At 40.9% G+C, this 20,049-nt stretch overlaps 1 protein-coding gene across 1 annotated transcript in view; it reads right to left on the bottom strand.

Moving 5' to 3' along the window:
* The window catches only part of DDRGK1 (DDRGK domain containing 1), a 455,714-nt gene that overhangs the window by 80,330 nt on the left and 355,335 nt on the right, over positions 1-20,049 (bottom strand). The window contains exon 6 of the mRNA XM_053704314.1: positions 2,880-2,918. Coding sequence (XP_053560289.1) covers positions 2,880-2,918 — 39 coding nt within the window. The remainder of the gene's footprint in view (positions 1-2,879; positions 2,919-20,049) is intronic.

The raw sequence follows: 20,049 nt of genomic DNA on the forward strand, positions 1-20,049 counted from the left end.
TAGCTAAAGTAGAAACCGCTCCCTCCACCTTAGGGACCGTCTGCCATAAGTCTCGTGTGGTGGGGTCTATAGGAAACATTTTCCTAAATATGGGAGGAGGGGAAAAAGGCACACCGGGTCTATCCCACTCCTTGCTAATAATCTCTGTAAGCCTTTTAGGTATAGGAAACACGTCAGTACACACCGGTACCGCATAGTATCTATCCAACCTACATAATTTTTCTGGAATTGCAACCGTGTTACAATCATTCAGAGCCGCTAATACCTCCCCTAGCAATATGCGGAGGTTCTCAAGCTTAAATTTAAAATTAGAAATCTCTGAATCCAGTCTCCCTGGATCAGATCCGTCACCCACAGAATGAAGCTCTCCATCTTCATGTTCTGCAAATTGTGACGCAGTATCGGACATGGCTCTCACATCATCAGCGCGCTCTGTCCTTAACCCAGAGCTATCACGCTTGCCTCTTAATTCTGGCAATTTAGATAATACTTCTGTCATAACAGTAGCCATGTCTTGCAAAGTGATTTGTAAGGGCCTCCCTGATGTACTTGGCGCCACAAAATCACGCACCTCCTGAGCGGGAGGCGAAGGTACTGACACGTGAGGAGAGTTAGTCGGAATAACTTCCCCCTCGTCTGGTGATAATTTCTTTGCATGTAAAGACTGACTTTTATTCAAAGTTACATCAATGCATTTAGTACACAACCTTCTATGGGGCTACACATTGGCCTTCATACATAGTGAACAAACAGATTCATCTGTGTCAGACATGTTTAAACAGACTAGCAATGAGACTAGCAAGCTTGAAAAATACTTTTTAAATAAATTTACAAGCAATATAAAAAACGCTACTGTGCCTTTAAGAAGCACAAAAAGCTGTCACAGTTGAAATAACAATGAACCAAATTAGTTATAGCAACCAAATTTTCACAGTAAATGTATTTAGTTAGCAAAGGATTGCACCCACCAGCAAATGGATGATTAACCCCTTAATACCCAAAAACTGATAACAATTTAATAATTAACGTTTTTATCACAGTCAAACACACTGTCACAGGTCTGCTGTGACTGATTACCTCCCTCAAAATGAATTTTGAAGACCCCTGAGCTCTCTAGAGACGTCCTGGATCATGGAGGATGAAGTAGGAAGATTGTGACTGAATTTTTACTGCGCAAAAAAAGCGCGAAAATAGGCCCCTCCCACTCATATTACAACAGTGGGGAAGCTCAGTTAACTGTTTCTATGCAGAAACAAAAGTTAGCCATGTGGTAAAAATCATGCCCCAATAAGTTTTATCACCAAGTACCTCACAAAAAACGATTAACATGCCAGTAAACGTTTTGAACATACATTTTAAAAGTTATGAAGTGTTATTAATAAGCCTGCTACCAGTCGCTTTTACTGCAGTTAAGGCTCACACATCACTTCAGTATTAACAGTATTTTCTGAGTCAAATTCCATTCCCTAGAAAAATACTTCAGTGTACACACACTCCTCAGCCTAAAACCAGTCGCTACCACTGCATTTAAGGCTGAACTTACATTACATTGGTATCAGCAGTAATTTCTCAGTCAATTCCATTGCTTAGAAAAATAATTTACTGCACATACCTCGTTTGCAGGGGGGCCCTGCATGCTATTCCCCTTTTCTGAAGTTACCTCACTCCTCAGAATGTGCGAGAACAGCCAGTGGATCTTAGTTACGTCTGCTAAGATCATAGAAAACGCAGGCAGATTCTTCTTCTAATGCTGCCTGAGAAACAAACAGCACACTCCGGTGCCATTTAAAATAACAAACTTTTGATTGAAGAAATAAACTAAGTTTAAAAACACCACAGACCTCTCACAACGACCTATCTTTAGTTAGCTTGCAAGAGAATGACTGGATATGACATGTGAGGGGAGGGGAGGAGCTATATAGCAGCTCTGCTTGGGTGATCCTCTTGCAACTTCCTGTTGGGGAAGAGATATAATCCCATAAGTAATGGATGACCCGTGGACTGACTACACTTAACAAGAGAAATAAAAGCACACGCTACAGATAACACAAATGAATTCCATGTTACATGTTATAAAATAAAAGCACACACAACAGATAACACAAATTAATTCCATGTTACATGTTATAAAACAAACACACACGCTACAGATTAGACAAATGAATTCCATGTTACATGTTATAAAATAAAAGCACACGCTACAGATTACACAAATTAATTTCATGTTACATGTTATAAAATAAAAGCACATGCTACAGATAACACAAATGAATTCCATGTTACATGTTATAAAACAAAAGCACATGCTACAGATAACACAAATGAATTCCATGTTACATGTTATAAAACAAACACATACGCTACAGATTAGACAAATGAATTCCATGTTACATGTTATAAAATAAAAGCACACGCTACAGATTACACAAATTAATTTCATGTTACACGTTATAAAATAAAAGCACACACTACAGATAACACAAATGAATTCCATGTTACATGTTATAAAACAAACACACACGCTACAGATAACACAAATTAATTCCATGTTACATGTTATAAAACAAACACACACGCTACAGATTAGACAAATGAATTCCATGTTACATGTTATAAAATAAAAGCACACGCTACAGATAACACAAATTAATTCCACGTTATAAAATAAACACACACGCTACAGATAACACAAATTAATTCCACGTTATAAAATAAACACACACGCTACAGATAACACAAATTAATTCCACGTTATAAAATAAAAGCACACGCTACAGATAACACAAATTAATTCCATGTTATAAAATAAACACACACGCTACAGATAACACAAATTAATTCCACGTTATAAAATAAGATAAAAAACACACATCTCTTACCTTGATGTAATTAATGAATTCTGTGAGGAAGCTTCGGGACTGAAAAAACAAAGAAATACTTTGATTAGTAAAATGTTACTTCCAAACATGGCAACTACAAATAATATTTCATAGGCTGCATTACTGTGCAAATACCACATTATACAAAATGCAGCCCACAATATAATTTAAATTTTATGTCTGATCTTATTACTCAGTGTTATTTTGAGAATAAGACCAAGAACATATTAAATCTAAATATTTTAAATGTGTTTCTAATATTTTTATTTTAAATTGCATTCATTATATATTGTTCAGCTTAGCAATTTAAAACATAAATAAATGTTGGAAAGTCAATGTAAAACTTATATAAATATTTACAATAAAGAGAGAGAAAAACTTAATCTTATGTCAGGTTTAGGAAACCTGGTGTTTGTTTTGTACCTTGGTAAAGGTGCAGACCCTTTAAGTAGAAATAACAATAAATGTGAATAGAAACATAAGAGGATAGCTATATCCTCTTAAAGAGAAAAGGAATTCAGCACTCTTTTTAATTTCAAAACCAAAATTATTTATTATTAATCTTCCAGATTCAAAGAAGTTCTGTGTGACACACGAATAAAAGAAACATAGTATACCTATACAAAGCAATCCTAAATACAATGTAACCACCACAGCGTATACTAGCTGAAAATCCTGGTCACAGAGTTAAAGGGACACTAAACCCAAACATTTTCTTTCATGATTCAGGTAGAGAATATGAATTTAAAAAACATTCCAATTTACTTCTATTATCGAATTTGCTTCATTCTTTAGATATTCTTAGCTGAAGAAAAAGTAATGCACATGGGTGAGCCAATCACATGAGGCATCTATGTGCAGCTACCAAACAGAAGCTACTAAGCCTATCTAGATATGCTTTTCAGCAAAGGATATCAAGAGAATAAAGCAAAATAGATAATAGAAGTAAATTAGAAAGTTGTTTAAAATCACATGCTCTTTCTAAATCATGAAAGAAAAAAACAGAATTTATGTTTACCTGATAAATTTCTTTCTCCAACGGTGTGTCCGGTCCACGGCGTCATCCTTACTTGTGGGATATTCTCTTCCCCAACAGGAAATGGCAAAGAGCCCAGCAAAGCTGGTCACATGATCCCTCCTAGGCTCCGCCTACCCCAGTCATTCGACCGACGTTAAGGAGGAATAATTGCATAGGAGAAACCATATGGTACCGTGGTGACTGTAGTTAAAGAAAATAAAATATCAGACCTGATTAAAAAAAAAAAACCAGGGCGGGCCGTGGACCGGACACACCGTTGGAGAAAGAAATTTATCAGGTAAACATAAATTCTGTTTTCTCCAACATAGGTGTGTCCGGTCCACGGCGTCATCCTTACTTGTGGGAACCAATACCAAAGCTTTAGGACACGGATGAAGGGAGGGAGCAAATCAGGTCACCTAAATGGAAGGCACCACGGCTTGCAAAACCTTTCTCCCAAAAATAGCCTCAGAAGAAGCAAAAGTATCAAACTTGTAAAATTTGGTAAAAGTGTGCAGTGAAGACCAAGTCGCTGCCCTACATATCTGATCAACAGAAGCCTCGTTCTTGAAGGCCCATGTGGAAGCCACAGCCCTAGTGGAATGAGCTGTGATTCTTTCGGGAGGCTGCCGTCCAGCAGTCTCGTAAGCCAATCTGATGATGCTTTTAATCCAAAAAGAGAGAGAGGTAGAAGTTGCTTTTTGACCTCTCCTTTTACCTGAATAAACAACAAACAAGGAAGATGTTTGTCTAAAATCCTTTGTAGCATCTAAATAGAATTTTAGAGCGCGAACAACATCCAAATTGTGCAACAAACGTTCCTTCTTTGAAACTGGTTTTGGACACAGAGAAGGTACGATAATCTCCTGGTTAATGTTTTTGTTAGAAACAACTTTTGGAAGAAAACCAGGTTTAGTACGTAAAACCACCTTATCTGCATGGAACACCAGATAAGGAGGAGAACACTGCAGAGCAGATAATTCTGAGACTCTTCTAGCAGAAGAAATCGCAACTAAAAACAAAACTTTCCAAGATAATAACTTAATATCAACGGAATGTAAGGGTTCAAACGGAACCCCCTGAAGAACTGAAAGAACTAAATTGAGACTCCAAGGAGGAGTCAAAGGTTTGTAAACAGGCTTGATTCTAACCAGAGCCTGAACAAAGGCTTGAACATCTGGCACAGCTGCCAGCTTTTTGTGAAGTAATACCGACAAGGCAGAAATCTGTCCCTTCAGGGAACTTGCAGATAATCCTTTTTCCAATCCTTCTTGAAGGAAGGATAGAATCCTAGGAATCTTAACCTTGTCCCAAGGGAATCCTTTAGATTCACACCAAGAGATATATTTTTTCCAAATTTTGTGGTAAATCTTTCTAGTCACAGGCTTTCTGGCCTGAACAAGAGTATCGATCACAGAATCTGAGAATCCTCGCTTCGATAAAATCAAGCGTTCAATCTCCAAGCAGTCAGCTGGAGTGAAACCAGATTCGGATGTTCGAACGGACCCTGAACAAGAAGGTCTCGTCTCAAAGGTAGCTTCCAAGGTGGAGCCGATGACATATTCACCAGATCTGCATACCAAGTCCTGCGTGGCCACGCAGGAGCTATCAAGATCACCGACGCCCTCTCCTGCTTGATCCTGGCTATCAGCCTGGGGATGAGAGGAAATGGCGGGAACACATAAGCTAGTTTGAAGGTCCAAGGTGCTACTAGTGCATCCACTAGAGCCGCCTTGGGATCCCTGGATCTGGCCCCGTAGCAAGGAACTTTGAAGTTCTGACGAGAGGCCATCAGATCCATGTCTGGAATGCCCCACAGGTGAGTGACTTGGGCAAAGATTTCCGGATGGAGTTCCCACTCCCCCGGATGCAATGTCTGCCGACTCAGAAAATCCGCTTCCCAATTTTCCACTCCTGGGATGTGGATAGCAGACAGGTGGCAGGAGTGAGACTCCGCCCAAAGAATAATTTTGGTTACTTCTTCCATCGCTAGGGAACTCCTTGTTCCCCCCTGATGGTTGATGTACGCAACAGTCGTCATGTTGTCTGATTGAAACCGTATGAACCTGGTCCTCGCAAGCTGGGGCCAGGCCTGGAGCGCATTGAATATCGCTCTCAGTTCCAGAATATTTATCGGTAGAAGAGATTCTTCCCGAGACCAAAGACCCTGAGCTTTCAGGGATCCCCAGACCGCGCCCCAGCCTATCAGACTGGCGTCGGTCGTGACAATGACCCACTCTGGTCTGTGGAACATCATCCCTTGAGACAGATTGTCCAGGGACAGCCACCAACGGAGTGAGTCTCTGGTCCTCTGATTTACTTGTATCTTCGGAGACAAGTCTGTATAGTCCCCATTCCACTGACTGAGCATGCACAGTTGTAATGGTCTTAGATGAATGCGCGCAAAAGGAACTATGTCCATCGCCGCCACCATCAACCCGATCACTTCCATGCACTGAGCTATGGAAGGAAGAGGAACGGAATGAAGTATCCGACAAGAGTCCAGAAGCTTTGTTTTTCTGGCCTCTGTTAGAAAGATCCTCATTTCTAAGGAGTCTATAATTGTTCCCAAGAAGGGAACCCTTGTTGACGGGGATAGAGAACTCTTTTCCACGTTCACTTTCCAGCCGTGAGATCTGAGAAAGGCCAGGACAATGTCCGTGTGAGCCTTTGCTTGAGGAAGGGACGACGCTTGAATCAGAATGTCGTCCAGGTAAGGTACTACTGCAATGCCCCTTGGTCTTAGCACCGCTAGAAGGGACCCTAGTACCTTTGTGAAAATCCTTGGAGCAGTGGCTAATCCGAAAGGAAGCGCCACGAACTGGTAATGTTTGTCCAGGAATGCAAACCTTAGGAACCGATGATGTTCCTTGTGGATAGGAATATGTAGATACGCATCCTTTAAATCCACCGTGGTCATAAATTGACCTTCCTGGATGGAAGGAAGGATAGTTCGAATGGTTTCCATCTTGAACGATGGGACCTTGAGAAATTTGTTTAAGATCTTGAGATCTAGGATTGGTCTGAACGTTCCCTCTTTTTTGGGAACTATGAACAGATTGGAGTAGAACCCCATCCCTTGTTCTCTTAATGGAACAGGATGAATCACTCCCATTTTTAACAGGTCTTCTACACAATGTAAGAACGCCTGTCTTTTTATGTGGTCTGAAGACAACTGCGACTTGTGGAACCTCCCCCTTGGGGGAAGTCCCTTGAATTCCAGAAGATAACCCTGGGAGACTATTTCTAGCGCCCAAGGATCCAGAACATCTCTTGCCCAAGCCTGAGCGAAGAGAGAGAGTCTGCCCCCCACCAGATCCGGTCCCGGATCGGGGGCCAATATTTCATGCTGTCTTGGTAGCAGTGGCAGGTTTCTTGGCCTGCTTTCCCTTGTTCCAGCCTTGCATTGGTCTCCAAGCTGGCTTGGCCTGAGAAGTATTACCCTCTTGCTTAGAGGACGTAGCACCTTGGGCTGGTCCGTTTTTACGAAAGGGACGAAAATTAGGTCTATTTTTTGCCTTGAAGGGCCGATCCTGAGGAAGGGCGTGGCCCTTACCCCCAGTGATATCAGAGATAATCTCTTTCAAGTCAGGACCAAACAGCGTTTTCCCCTTGAAAGGAATGTTTAGTAGCTTGTTCTTGGAAGACGCATCAGCCGACCAAGATTTCAACCAAAGCGCTCTGCGCGCCACAATAGCAAACCCAGAGTTCTTAGCCGCTAACTTAGCCAATTGCAAAGAGGCGTCTAGAGTGAAAGAATTAGCCAATTTGAGAGCATTGATTCTGTCCATAATCTCCTCATAAGGAGGAGAGTCACTATCGAGCACCTTAAGCAGTTCATCAAACCAGAAATATGCGGCTGTAGTGACAGGGACAATGCATGAAATGGGTTGTAGAAGGTAACCCTGCTGAACAAACATCTTTTTAAGCAAACCTTCTAATTTTTTATCCATAGGATCTTTGAAAGCACAACTATCCTCTATGGGAATAGTGGTGCGTTTGTTTAAAGTAGAAACCGCTCCCTCGACCTTGGGGACTGACTGCCATAAGTCCTTTCTGGGGTCGACCATAGGAAACAATTTTTTAAATATGGGGGGAGGGACGAAAGGAATACCGGGCCTTTCCCATTCTTTATTAACAATGTCCGCCACCCGCTTGGGTATAGGAAAAGCTTCTGGGAGCCCCGGCACCTCTAGGAACTTGTCCATTTTACATAGTTTCTCTGGGATGACTAAATTTTCACAATCATCCAGAGTGGATAATACCTCCTTAAGCAAAATGCGGAGATGTTCCAATTTAAATTTAAATGTAATCACATCAGATTCAGCCTGCTGAGAAATGTTCCCTAAATCAGTAATTTCTCCCTCAGACAAAACCTCCCTGGCCCCCTCAGATTGGGTTAGGGGCCCTTCAGAGATATTAATATCAGCGTCGTCATGCTCTTCAGTAACTAAAACAGAGCAGCCACGCTTACGCTGACAAGGGTTCATTTTGGCTAAAATGTTTTTGACAGAATTATCCATTACAGCCGTTAATTGTTGCATAGTAAGGAGTATTGGTGCGCTAGATGTACTAGGGGCCTCCTGAGTGGGCAAGACTCGTGTAGACGAAGGAGGGAATGATGCAGTACCATGCTTACTCCCCTCACTTGAGGAATCATCTTGGGCATCATTGTCATTATCACATAAATCACATTTATTTAAATGAATAGGAATTCTGGCTTCCCCACATTCAGAACACAGTCTATCTGGTAGTTCAGACATGTTAAACAGGCATAAACTTGATCAGAAAGTACAAAAAACGTTTTAAAATAAAACCGTTACTGTCACTTTAAATTTTAAACTGAACACACTTTATTACTGCAATTGCGAAAAAACATGAAGGAATTGTTCAAAATTCACCAAATTTTCACCACAGCGTCTTAAAGCCTTGAAAATATTGCACACCAATTTTGGAAGCTTTAACCCTTAAAATAACGGAACCGGAGCCGTTTTAAGCTTTAAACCCCTTTACAGTCCCTGGTATCTGCTTTGCTGAGACCCAACCAAACCCAAAGGGGAATACGATACCAAATGACGCCTTCAGAAGTCTTTTATAAGTATCAGAGCTCCTCTCACATGCGACTGCATGCCATGCCTCTCAAAAACAAGTGCGCAACACCGGCGCGAAAATGAGACTCTGCCTATGCTTTGGGAAAGCCCCTAAAGAATAAGGTGTCTAAAACAGTGCCTGCCGATATTATTAAATCAAAACACCCAGAATAAATGATTCCTCAAGGCTAAATAAGTGTTATATCAATCGATTTAGCCCAAAAAAAGTCTACAGTTTAAATAAGCCCTTGTGAAGCCCTTATTTACAATCGTAATAAACATGGCTTACCGGATCCCATAGGGAAAATGACAGCTTCCAGCATTACATCGTCTTGTTAGAATGTGTCATACCTCAAGCAGCAAGAGACTGCAAACTGTTCCCCCAACTGAAGTTAATTGCTCTCAACAGTCCTGTGTGGAACAGCCATGGATTTTAGTTACGGTTGCTAAAATCATTTTCCTCATACAAACAGAATTCTTCATCTCTTTTCTGTTTCTGAGTAAATAGTACGTACCAGCACTATTTGAAAATAACAAACTCTTGATTGAATAATGAAAAACTACAGTTAAACACTAAAAAACTCTAAGCCATCTCCGTGGAGATGTTGCCTGTACAACGGCAAAGAGAATGACTGGGGTAGGCGGAGCCTAGGAGGGATCATGTGACCAGCTTTGCTGGGCTCTTTGCCATTTCCTGTTGGGGAAGAGAATATCCCACAAGTAAGGATGACGCCGTGGACCGGACACACCTATGTTGGAGAAATATGGGTTTCATGTCCCTTTAAGGAATAAGGCAGACATTACGTGATATACAGAGGGCATATGATGTCAATGTTAGAAGCTATACCGCCTAATGTCCAGAGTAATCGTCCCGGTAAATGACCGCGGCTTTCGCCGCACTCTAGGTCTGACCGGACTGGAATGTAGTCCTTGATATGGGGCACATTAACAATGCCTTTGTGTGAAATGCTTACGTGATTGTGTATGGAGCAGCTTACATTTCCCTTCTTGTATACAAACGAGTAGCGAGTTAGTGTTCAGTAAGGCCTCCTTCTCCTCTTGCGTCACTGTGTTTCACTCCAGCGATAGAAAATTCAAGGATTATAGGCAGCTTTTCTTGAATCACTATGTGATTGAGATGTTAGACTGCAGTAAAAAACAGTCACCTTCAGGCAAAGTATCCACCTCGGAAAGCCTCAAAGTATCCACAGCAAGTGCCGCGACCGGCTATGTGTCAGCCTTCACATCTGGTATCAAATGTAGCAAGCTGATAAGGAATGCTTAGCACCTCTCACCTATGAATATCCAGGTAGGTACATGGAAATGTCCGGACTTAAGTCCTCAAAAAGAACAAGGATATTCAGCTAGTATAGGCTGTGGTGGTTACATTGTATTTAAGATTGCTTTGTATAGGTATACTATGTTTTTTTTTATTCGTGTGTCACACAGAACCTCTTTAAATCTGGAAGATTAATAATAAAGGATTTTTGTTTTTAAAAGAGAGAGAGAGAACACAGTTTAGTTTGTTTAATGTCACAGAACCACTTCAAGTGATCTGACAAATGTTAACTTGTAACAGATCTGTCACACAGGAAAATTTGTGTACAAAAACAGAATTTATGCTTACCTGATAAATTACTTTCTCCAACGGTGTGTCCGGTCCACGGCGTCATCCTTACTTGTGGGATATTCTCTTCCCCAACAGGAAATGGCAAAGAGTCCCAGCAAAGCTGGTCACATGATCCCTCCTAGGCTCCTCCCACCCCAGTCATTCGACCGACGGACAGGAGGAAATATATATAGGAGAAACCATATGGTACCGTGGTGACTGTAGTTAGAGAAAATAATTCATCAGACCTGATTAAAAAACCAGGGCGGGCCGTGGACCGGACACACCGTTGGAGAAAGTAATTTATCAGGTAAGCATAAATTCTGTTTTCTCCAACATTGGTGTGTCCGGTCCACGGCGTCATCCTTACTTGTGGGAACCAATACCAAAGCTTTAGGACACGGATGAAGGGAGGGAGCAAATCAGGTTACCTAAACGGAAGGCACCACAGCTTGCAAAACCTTTCTCCCAAAAATAGCCTCCGAAGAAGCAAAAGTATCAAATTTGTAAAATTTGGCAAAAGTGTGCAGTGAAGACCAAGTCGCTGCCTTACATATCTGGTCAACAGAAGCCTCGTTCTTGAAGGCCCATGTGGAAGCCACAGCCCTAGTGGAGTGAGCTGTGATTCTTTCAGGAGGCTGGCGTCCGGCAGTCTCATAAGCCAATCGGATAATGCTTTTAAGCCAAAAGGAAAGAGAGGTAGAAGTCGCCTTTAGACCTCTCCTTTTACCAGAATAAACAACAAACAAGGAAGATGTTTGTCTGAAATCTTTAGTAGCCTCTAAATAGAACTTTAGAGCACGGACAACGTCCAAATTGTGTAACAAACGTTCCTTCTTTGAAACTTGTTCGGACACAAAGAAGGTACAACTATCTCCTGGTTAATATTTTTGTTAGAAACAACTTTAGGAAGAAAACCAGGCTTAGTACGCAAAACCACCTTATCTGCATGGAACACCAGATAAGGAGGAGAACACTGCAGAGCAGATAACTCTGAAACTCTTCTAGCAGAAGAAATTGCAACCAAAAACAAAACTTTCCAAGATAGTAACTTAATATCTATGGAATGTAAGGGTTTAAACGGAACCCCTTGAAGAACTGAAAGAACTAGATTTAGACTCCAGGGAGGAGTCAAAGGTCTGTAAACAGGCTTGATCCTAACCAGAGCCTGAACAAAAGCTTGAACATCTGGCACAGCTGCCAGTCTTTTGTGTAGTAAGACCGATAAAGCAGAGATCTGTCCCTTTAGAGAACTTGCAGATAATCCTTTCTCCAAACCTTCTTGAAGAAAGGAGAGAATCTTAGGATTTTTTATCTTATTCCATGGGAATCCTTTGGATTCACACCAACAGATATATTTTTTCCATATTTTATGGTAAATTTTTCTAGTTACAGGTTTTCTGGCCTGAACCAGAGTATCTATCACCGAATCTGAAAACCCACGCTTTGATAGAATCAAGCGTTCAATCCCCAAGCCGTCAGTTGGAGGGAGACCAGATTTGGGTGTTCGAATGGACCTTGAACAAGAAGGTCCTGTCTCAAAGGTAGCTTCCATGGTGGAGCCGATGACATATTCACCAGGTCTGCATACCAAGTCCTGCGTGGCCACGCAGGAGCTATCAAGATCACCGAGGCCCTCTCCTGATTGATCCTGGCTATCAGCCTGGGAATGAGAGGAAACGGTGGGAATACGTAAGCTAGGTTGAAAGTCCAAGGTGCTACTAGTGCATCTACTAGAGTCGCCTTGGGATCCCTGGATCTGGACCCGTAGCAAGGAACCTTGAAGTTCTGACGAGATGCCATCAGATCCATGTCTGGAATGCCCCATAATTGAGTTATTTGGGCAAAGATTTCCGGATGGAGTTCCCACTCCCCCGGATGAAATGTCTGACGACTCAGAAAATCCGCTTCCCAATTTTCCACTCCTGGGATGTGGATCGCAGACAAGTGGCAGGAGTGATCCTCCGCCCATTGAATTATTTTGGTCACTTCTTTCATCGCCAGGGAACTCTTTGTTCCCCCTTGATGATTGATATAAGCAACAGTCGTCATGTTGTCTGATTGGAACCTTATGAATTTGGCCTTTGCTAGTTGAGGCCAAGCTCTGAGAGCATTGAATATCGCTATCAGTTCCAGAATGTTTATCGGGAGAAGAGACTCCTCCCGAGACCATAGACCCTGAGCTTTCAGGGATTCCCAGACCGCACCCCAGCCCACTAAACTGGCGTCGGTCGTGACAATGACCCACTCTGGCCTGCGGAAGCTCATTCCCTGAGAAAGGTGGTCCAGGGTCAGCCACCAACGGAGTGAATCTCTGGTCTTTTGATCTACTTGAATCATTGGAGACAAGTCTGTATAATCCCCATTCCACTGTTTGAGCATGCACAGTTGTAATGGTCTTAGATGAATTCGTGCAAAAGGAACTATGTCCATTGTTGCAACCATCAATCCTATTACTTCCATGCACTGCGCTATGGAAGGACGAGGAACAGAATGAAGCACTTGACAAGAGCTTAGAAGTTTTGATTTTCTGACCTCTGTCAGAAAAATCCTCATTTCTAAGGAATCTATTATTGTTCCCAAGAAGGGAACTCTTGTTGACGGGGACAGAGAACTCTTTTCTTTGTTCACCTTCCATCCGTGAGATGTGAGAAAGGCTAGAACGATGTCCGTATGAGCCTTTGCCTTTGACAGGGACGACGCTTGTATTAGAATGTCGTCCAAGTAAGGTACTACTGCAATGCCCCTTGGTCTTAGAACCACTAGAAGGGACCCTAGCACCTTTGTGAAAATCCTTGGAGCAGTGGCTAATCCGAATGGAAGAGCCACAAACTGGTAATGTTTTTCCAGAAAAGCGAACCTTAGGAACTGATGATGTTCCTTGTGGATAGGGATATGTAGGTACGCATCCTTTAGATCCACGGTAGTCATAAATTGACTTTCCTGGATGGTGGGTAGAATCGTTCGAATGGTTTCCATTTTGAACGATGGTACCCTGAGAAATTTGTTTAGGATCTTCAAATCCAAAATTGGTCTGAACGTTCCCTCTTTTTTGGGAACTACGAACAGATTGGAATAAAATCCCATTCCTTGTTCCTTTATTGGAACTGGGTGTATCACTCCCATCTTTAACAGGTCTTCTACACAATGTAAGAATGCCTGTCTCTTTATTTGGTTTGAGGATAAGTGAGACTTGTGGAACCTTCCCCTTGGGGGTAGTTCCTTGAATTCCAGGAGATAACCTTGAGAAACTATTTCTAGCGCCCAAGGATCCTGAACATCTCTTGCCCAAGCCTGAGCAAAGCGAGAAAGTCTGCCCCCCACCAGATCCGGTCCCGGATCGGGGGCTACTCCTTCATGCTGTTTTGTTAGCAGTGGCAGGCTTCTTGGCCTACTTACCCTTGTTCCAGCCTTGCATTGGTTTCCAGGCTGGTTTGGGTTGTGAGGCATTACCCTCTTGCTTAGAGGATGCAGAATTAGAGGCTGGTCCATTTCTGCGAAAGGGACGAAAATTAGGTTTATTTTTAGCCTTAAAAGACCTATCATGTGGAAGGGCGTGGCCCTTTCCCCCAGTGATGTCTGAAATAATCTCTTTCAAATCAGGTCCAAATAAAGTTTTACCTTTGAAAGGAATGTTAAGCAATTTTGTCTTGGATGACACATCCGCTGACCAAGACTTTAGCCAAAGCGCTCTGCGCGCCACGATAGCAAACCCTGAATTTTTCGCCGCTAATTTTGCTAATTGCAAAGCGGCATCTAAAATAAAAGAGTTAGCCAATTTAAGTGCGTGAACTCTGTCCATAACCTCCTCATATGGAGTTTCTCTACTGAGCGACTTTTCTAGTTCCTCGAACCAGAACCACGCTGCCGTAGTGACAGGAACAATGCATGAAATTGGTTGTAGAAGGTAGCCTTGCTGTACAAAAATCTTTTTAAGCAAACCTTCCAATTTTTTATCCATAGGATCTTTGAAAGCACAACTATCTTCGATAGGAATAGTAGTGCGTTTGTTTAGAGTAGAAACTGCCCCCTCGACCTTGGGGACTGTCTGCCATAAGTCCTTTCTGGGGTCGACCATAGGAAATAATTTTTTAAATATAGGGGGAGGAACAAAAGGTATGCCGGGCTTTTCCCACTCTTTATTTACTATGTCCGCCACCCGCTTGGGTATAGGAAAAGCGTCGGGGGGCACCGGAACCTCTAGGAACCTGTCCATCTTGCATAATTTCTCTGGAATGACCAAATTGTCACAATCATCCAGAGTAGATAACACCTCCTTAAGCAGTACGCGGAGATGTTCTAATTTAAATTTAAATGTCACAACATCAGGTTCAGCTTGATGAGAATTTTTTTCTGAATCTGAAATTTCTCCCTCAGACAAAACCTCCCTCATGGCACCCTTCAGATTGGTGTGAGGGTATGACAGAACAATTATCATCAGCGTCCTCTTGCTCTTCAGTGTTTAAAACAGAGCAATCGCGCTTTCTCTGATAAGTAGGCATTTTGGATAAAAGATTTGCTATGGAGTTATCCATTACAGCCGTTAATTGTTGCATGGTAATCAGTATTGGCGCACTAGATGTACTAGGGGCCTCCTGCATGGGCAAAACTGGTGTAGACACAGTAGGAGATGATGTACTATCATGTTTACTCCCCTCATTTGAGGAATCATCTTGGGCAATATCATTATTTGTGGCAGTACTGTCCTTACTTTGTTTGGACGCTATGGCACAATTATCACATAAATTTAAATGGGGAGACACATTGGCTTTCATACATATAGAACATAGCTTAACTGAAGGTACAGACATGTTAAACAGGCTTAAACTTGTCAACAAAGCACAAAAAACGTTTTAAAATAAAACCGTTACTGTCACTTTAAATTTCAAACAGAAAACACTTTATTACTGAATATGTGAAAAAGTATGAAGGAATTGTTAAAAAATTACCAAAATTTCACCACAGTGTCTAAAAGCCTTAAAAGTATTGCACACCAAATTTCAGAGCTTTAACCCTTAAAATAACGGAAACGGAGCCGTTTTTCAATTTAACCCCTATACAGTCCCAGATATAGTCTTTGCTAAGACCCAACCAAGCCCTGAGGGGAATACGATACCAAATGACGCCTTCTAAAAGCTTTTTCAGAGATTCTTAGATCCTCACACATGCATCTGCATGCCCTGCTCTCAAAAAACAACTGCGCATTAATGGCGCGAAAATGAGGCTCAGTCTATGACTAGAAAAGCCCCCTGACTGAAAAAGGTGTCCAATACAGTGCCTGCCGTTTTATAAACGTTCCCCAAGATTATAAATGCCAATTATTAGCCTAAATCTGAATAATATGCACAAATAAAGCAATCGATTTAGCCCATAAAAATGTCTACCAGTTTTTTTAGCCCATAATAAGCCCTTTATTCTGTTTGTTTTTGACTAAGAAAATGGCTTACCGGTCCCCATGAGGTGAAATGACAGCCTTCCAGCATTACACAGTCTTGTTAGAAATATGGCTAGTCATACCTTAAGCAGAAAAGTCTGCTAACTGTTTCCCCCAACTGAAGTTACTTCATCTCAACAGTCCTATGTGGAAACAGCAACCGATTTTAGTTACTGTCTGCTAAAATCATCTTCCTCTTACAAACAGAAATCTTCATCCTTTTCTGTTTCAGAGTAAATAGTACATACCAGCACTATTTTAAAATAACAAACACTTGATAGAAGAATAAAAACTACATTTAAACACCAAAAAAACTCTTAACCATCTCTGTGGAGATGTTGCCTGTGCAACGGCAAAGAGAATGACTGGGGTGGGCGGAGCCTAGGAGGGATCATGTGACCAGCTTTGCTGGGACTCTTTGCCATTTCCTGTTGGGGAAGAGAATATCCCACAAGTAAGGATGACGCCGTGGACCGGACACACCAATGTTGGAGAAACGGATTTGTCATTTTCTGGTGTTATCAGTTAGGGAACCTGTCCTCCTGTGTCTGTGGTGAGTGGGCATGGGCGCTGTTCGTCTGCAACTCACATTTTTATTACACAAGAGAGTGCTTGTGCAGTTTTACCCCCTCCAGACTCTTACCCAAGAACAGGGCCTGTAAATCACCACAAACGAATATTCGCATAAGTAAGCCAACATTGCAAGGGCTCTAAAGCAGCCTCCATTCCTTAATAAATTTCCAAAGTGTGATCTGGACAGGAGACCTGAAATAGTGTGTCACAAGGTCTCACATTATGATTGACAGCTCTGTACTTTTGTGCCACCCATTACAGCACATGTAATTAAAATACCATTAAATACAGTAGAATTGCGCAATTAAATAGTGCACAATAATAACACAATTTCACTTAGTCTGAATTTCAAATGAGTAGTAGATTTTGTTCTTGTTACTTCCATTTTCTATGTCCTCTTTATCATGTGACAGCCATTAGCCAATCAGAAAGGCATATATGTATGTAACTCTTGCACATGCTCTGTAGAAGCTGGGGTCACAGAAAGTGTGCATATAAAAAGATTCAGCACATTTTTATGATATAAGTAAATTTGAAAGTACTTTTTTTTTTAAATGAAATTTATTGCATACCCTTTTTAATCATGAAAGTTTCATTTTGACTTTAGTTTCTCTCCCAGTGTCCTAAATGTTCATCTTTTGAAGGATGTGGGAATATTTCCATTTAGGGCCAGATTACAAGTGGAGCATTATTTAACACTCCTGCTCAAGGGCTATCTTCGCTACAAGTAAGCTTTTTTCGCGCGTCTGATTGCGCTCGTGTTACAAGTTGAAAGTAAACTGTTTTTGCTGTGTGCGTAAAAACTTACAATATTACGCATGCAATAGCTTATTCCTCCATAGAAGTAATTGGAGAAAAAAAAAATAATGCCCCACTCGCACGCAAACAAAATCGCATATTCTCAAGTGTGCTAACGCTACATGAAAATATGAATATTTCACATATGTTCTTTAGATATAAGAATATATTCTATTTATTCATAAATACACATTTCTATATATATGCATTTATGTGTTTATATGTGTATATGTCTGTGAATACATATATAGACATATAAATTAGGGATGCTCCGAAATATCGGCTGCAGAAAGTTTCGGCAGAAAATTGCATTTTTGGCTACTTCGGTTTTCGGATTTTTTGCCTGTTATTTTCGGTAAAATTATTGTGTAGCATGTTTAAAATTTGATGCTAGCCTAGAGCTGCTGTTTAAGTTTATTACTTGACTTACTGTTCTGCATATAATGAGTTTTCTAAGACTATACTTTATTTGGATAATTGGTAAAAAAAACCCTGTTAAATATGATTCTGTTACATAGAACTATGAATTTCCATTTCGGTGCATCACTAATCACTAATATAAATACATATGTACACATATAAATACACATATAAATACATATATATACATATATATATTTACTCTAAAGAACAGTAGGAAATGCCAGAGAAGAAAAAAGGTTAGAAAAACTTCCTGGCGGCGAAACACGTGTAACTTATTTTCAAACACTACTCGGGGTGGCTGCCCGAGCTTACAGAGGATCTGTTGTGCCTTGACCGGGCCTTGAGGAAAAGGGAAATTGAGACAGCTTCAGCACAAAAAGCGGCTTGGAAAGTGGCGATCACTGCAACGGAGGTCAAGCAGAAGTATATCGATCTGGTTTCACATAACCCAGGAGGTGGTGAGAGTGTACATGGGACCCTTAGATGGAAGTATATCTTTCAGTAGGATTATCCCTAAGTACCGATAACTGTGAACCTGCATATCAATGCTATATATATGACCATACTTGCAAAGACTGCTTTCTAACAATCTACAGCTATATGTGACTGCTCAACTGTGTCCTGAGCTAAACGTCACATGCATGAACTGCTCATACTAATTAATTGGTTCTTTTGCATTCACTATGCCTGCATGAATTATCGACTAGCATATGTGTATATTGCTCTTCTTCAACCTAACAACAATTGAGCTATATGACAGACTGCTTTAATGCAAGAATGCTTGGTTTATACTGACTTGCTAACAACTATGCATTGATACTAACTTATATGCATGCACTGTTTGTAATCATTTATGACTGCATTTAACCTTGTCATTCATAACATGACGTACAGGTACACTATCACATCTGTCTCTAATCTTAATTGTCTGTAGTTTTTATACCATTTATGAATGTCATATTTAATCAGACATTCTTACGACAGTGATATTGAATCCATTATGGTATAGTTATACAGACTTTTAGTTTTTCCCTATGGCCATAGGTCTGTTTTAATTAATATTCTATATATATCTAGGTGTGAAGAATACATTTATTTTTATTAAAATAATGTTTATTTTCACCATTAATCTGAGTGTTTGTTTTCATTTTCTCCCTTATATCATGACTGGGTAAAAGGGAACCTGAATGAGAACAATATTTCTGTAGGATAAGTGATTTATGTATATTTCTCTGATCTGAAATTTTGTCAGTCAGGGAGACTCAAATTAAATAATAACTTGACATAAGAATGACTGGTATCTATGGTACTCTCTGTTCTGTCTTATTGTAATAAAACATTAGTATAAGCCCCAAAGAATTATAAAATAAATGAGTAAGATGTATAGTGAATGTTTTGTCAACAAATTGGAGTTTAATGTATGCACATTCGTATTGACCGGCAATAGATGATTTATAGTCTCTTTAGTTACGAGGTGGAGAGGATAGCATTTATTGGAAAACGTTGGAGATCTCAAAATAAAGCTGCTTAACTTTTAAATGATATGTACATACCTTAAATCCTTAGGGTTTTTTGGTTTAAGTCGGCACGACTGTTTGTTTATGCGTGTGGCTCTGAGCTGAGTATTCAGCGTGTGTGGGGAGAGAGACGCGCCGACAGCACAGCTTGTGCTGCGGCGTGTGACGTCACAGGGCATACACGCTTGAGGCGAAGTCCCGCCTCGATCTGTGTTTGAATATACTGCAATGGTAGAAAAAGCTTGAGAGGTTAGAAATGCTTAAATTCAAATTGACAAGTAGTTGTGGTGATGAAAAGCAATAGAACAATAATATCAATAATAAGACTTGAATTTCCAAAAAGGAGTTAAGGTTTAACTGATACTTGGCTTGTTGAATCCTTGAAGAGGGATGAATCAAACAATCCTCAGACTGCAATAATCAAGCAATGCAGTGAGGAGAAGGTGTGTCTTAAATAGAGAACAGACAAGGGAGGAGATCCTGAATTAAAGGCACAGTTTTAGACAGGATCATGACAGATCCCCCCCGTCAAGAACCCCCCCCATGAGATCGGGGTCCAGGTTTCAGAGGATAAGACGAGTGAAAATCCGCCAATAGATCTGGTGCAGACAGATCCCGAACCGGAACCCAAGAATCTTCACTATCATCATAACCCTTCCAGTGAACCAGGTATTCCAATGTTCCTCTACGACGTCTGGAATCCAATAT

The sequence above is a fragment of the Bombina bombina genome, chromosome 2 (assembly GCF_027579735.1).
Source record: "Bombina bombina isolate aBomBom1 chromosome 2, aBomBom1.pri, whole genome shotgun sequence".
NCBI classification, from domain to species: Eukaryota; Metazoa; Chordata; class Amphibia; order Anura; family Bombinatoridae; genus Bombina; species Bombina bombina.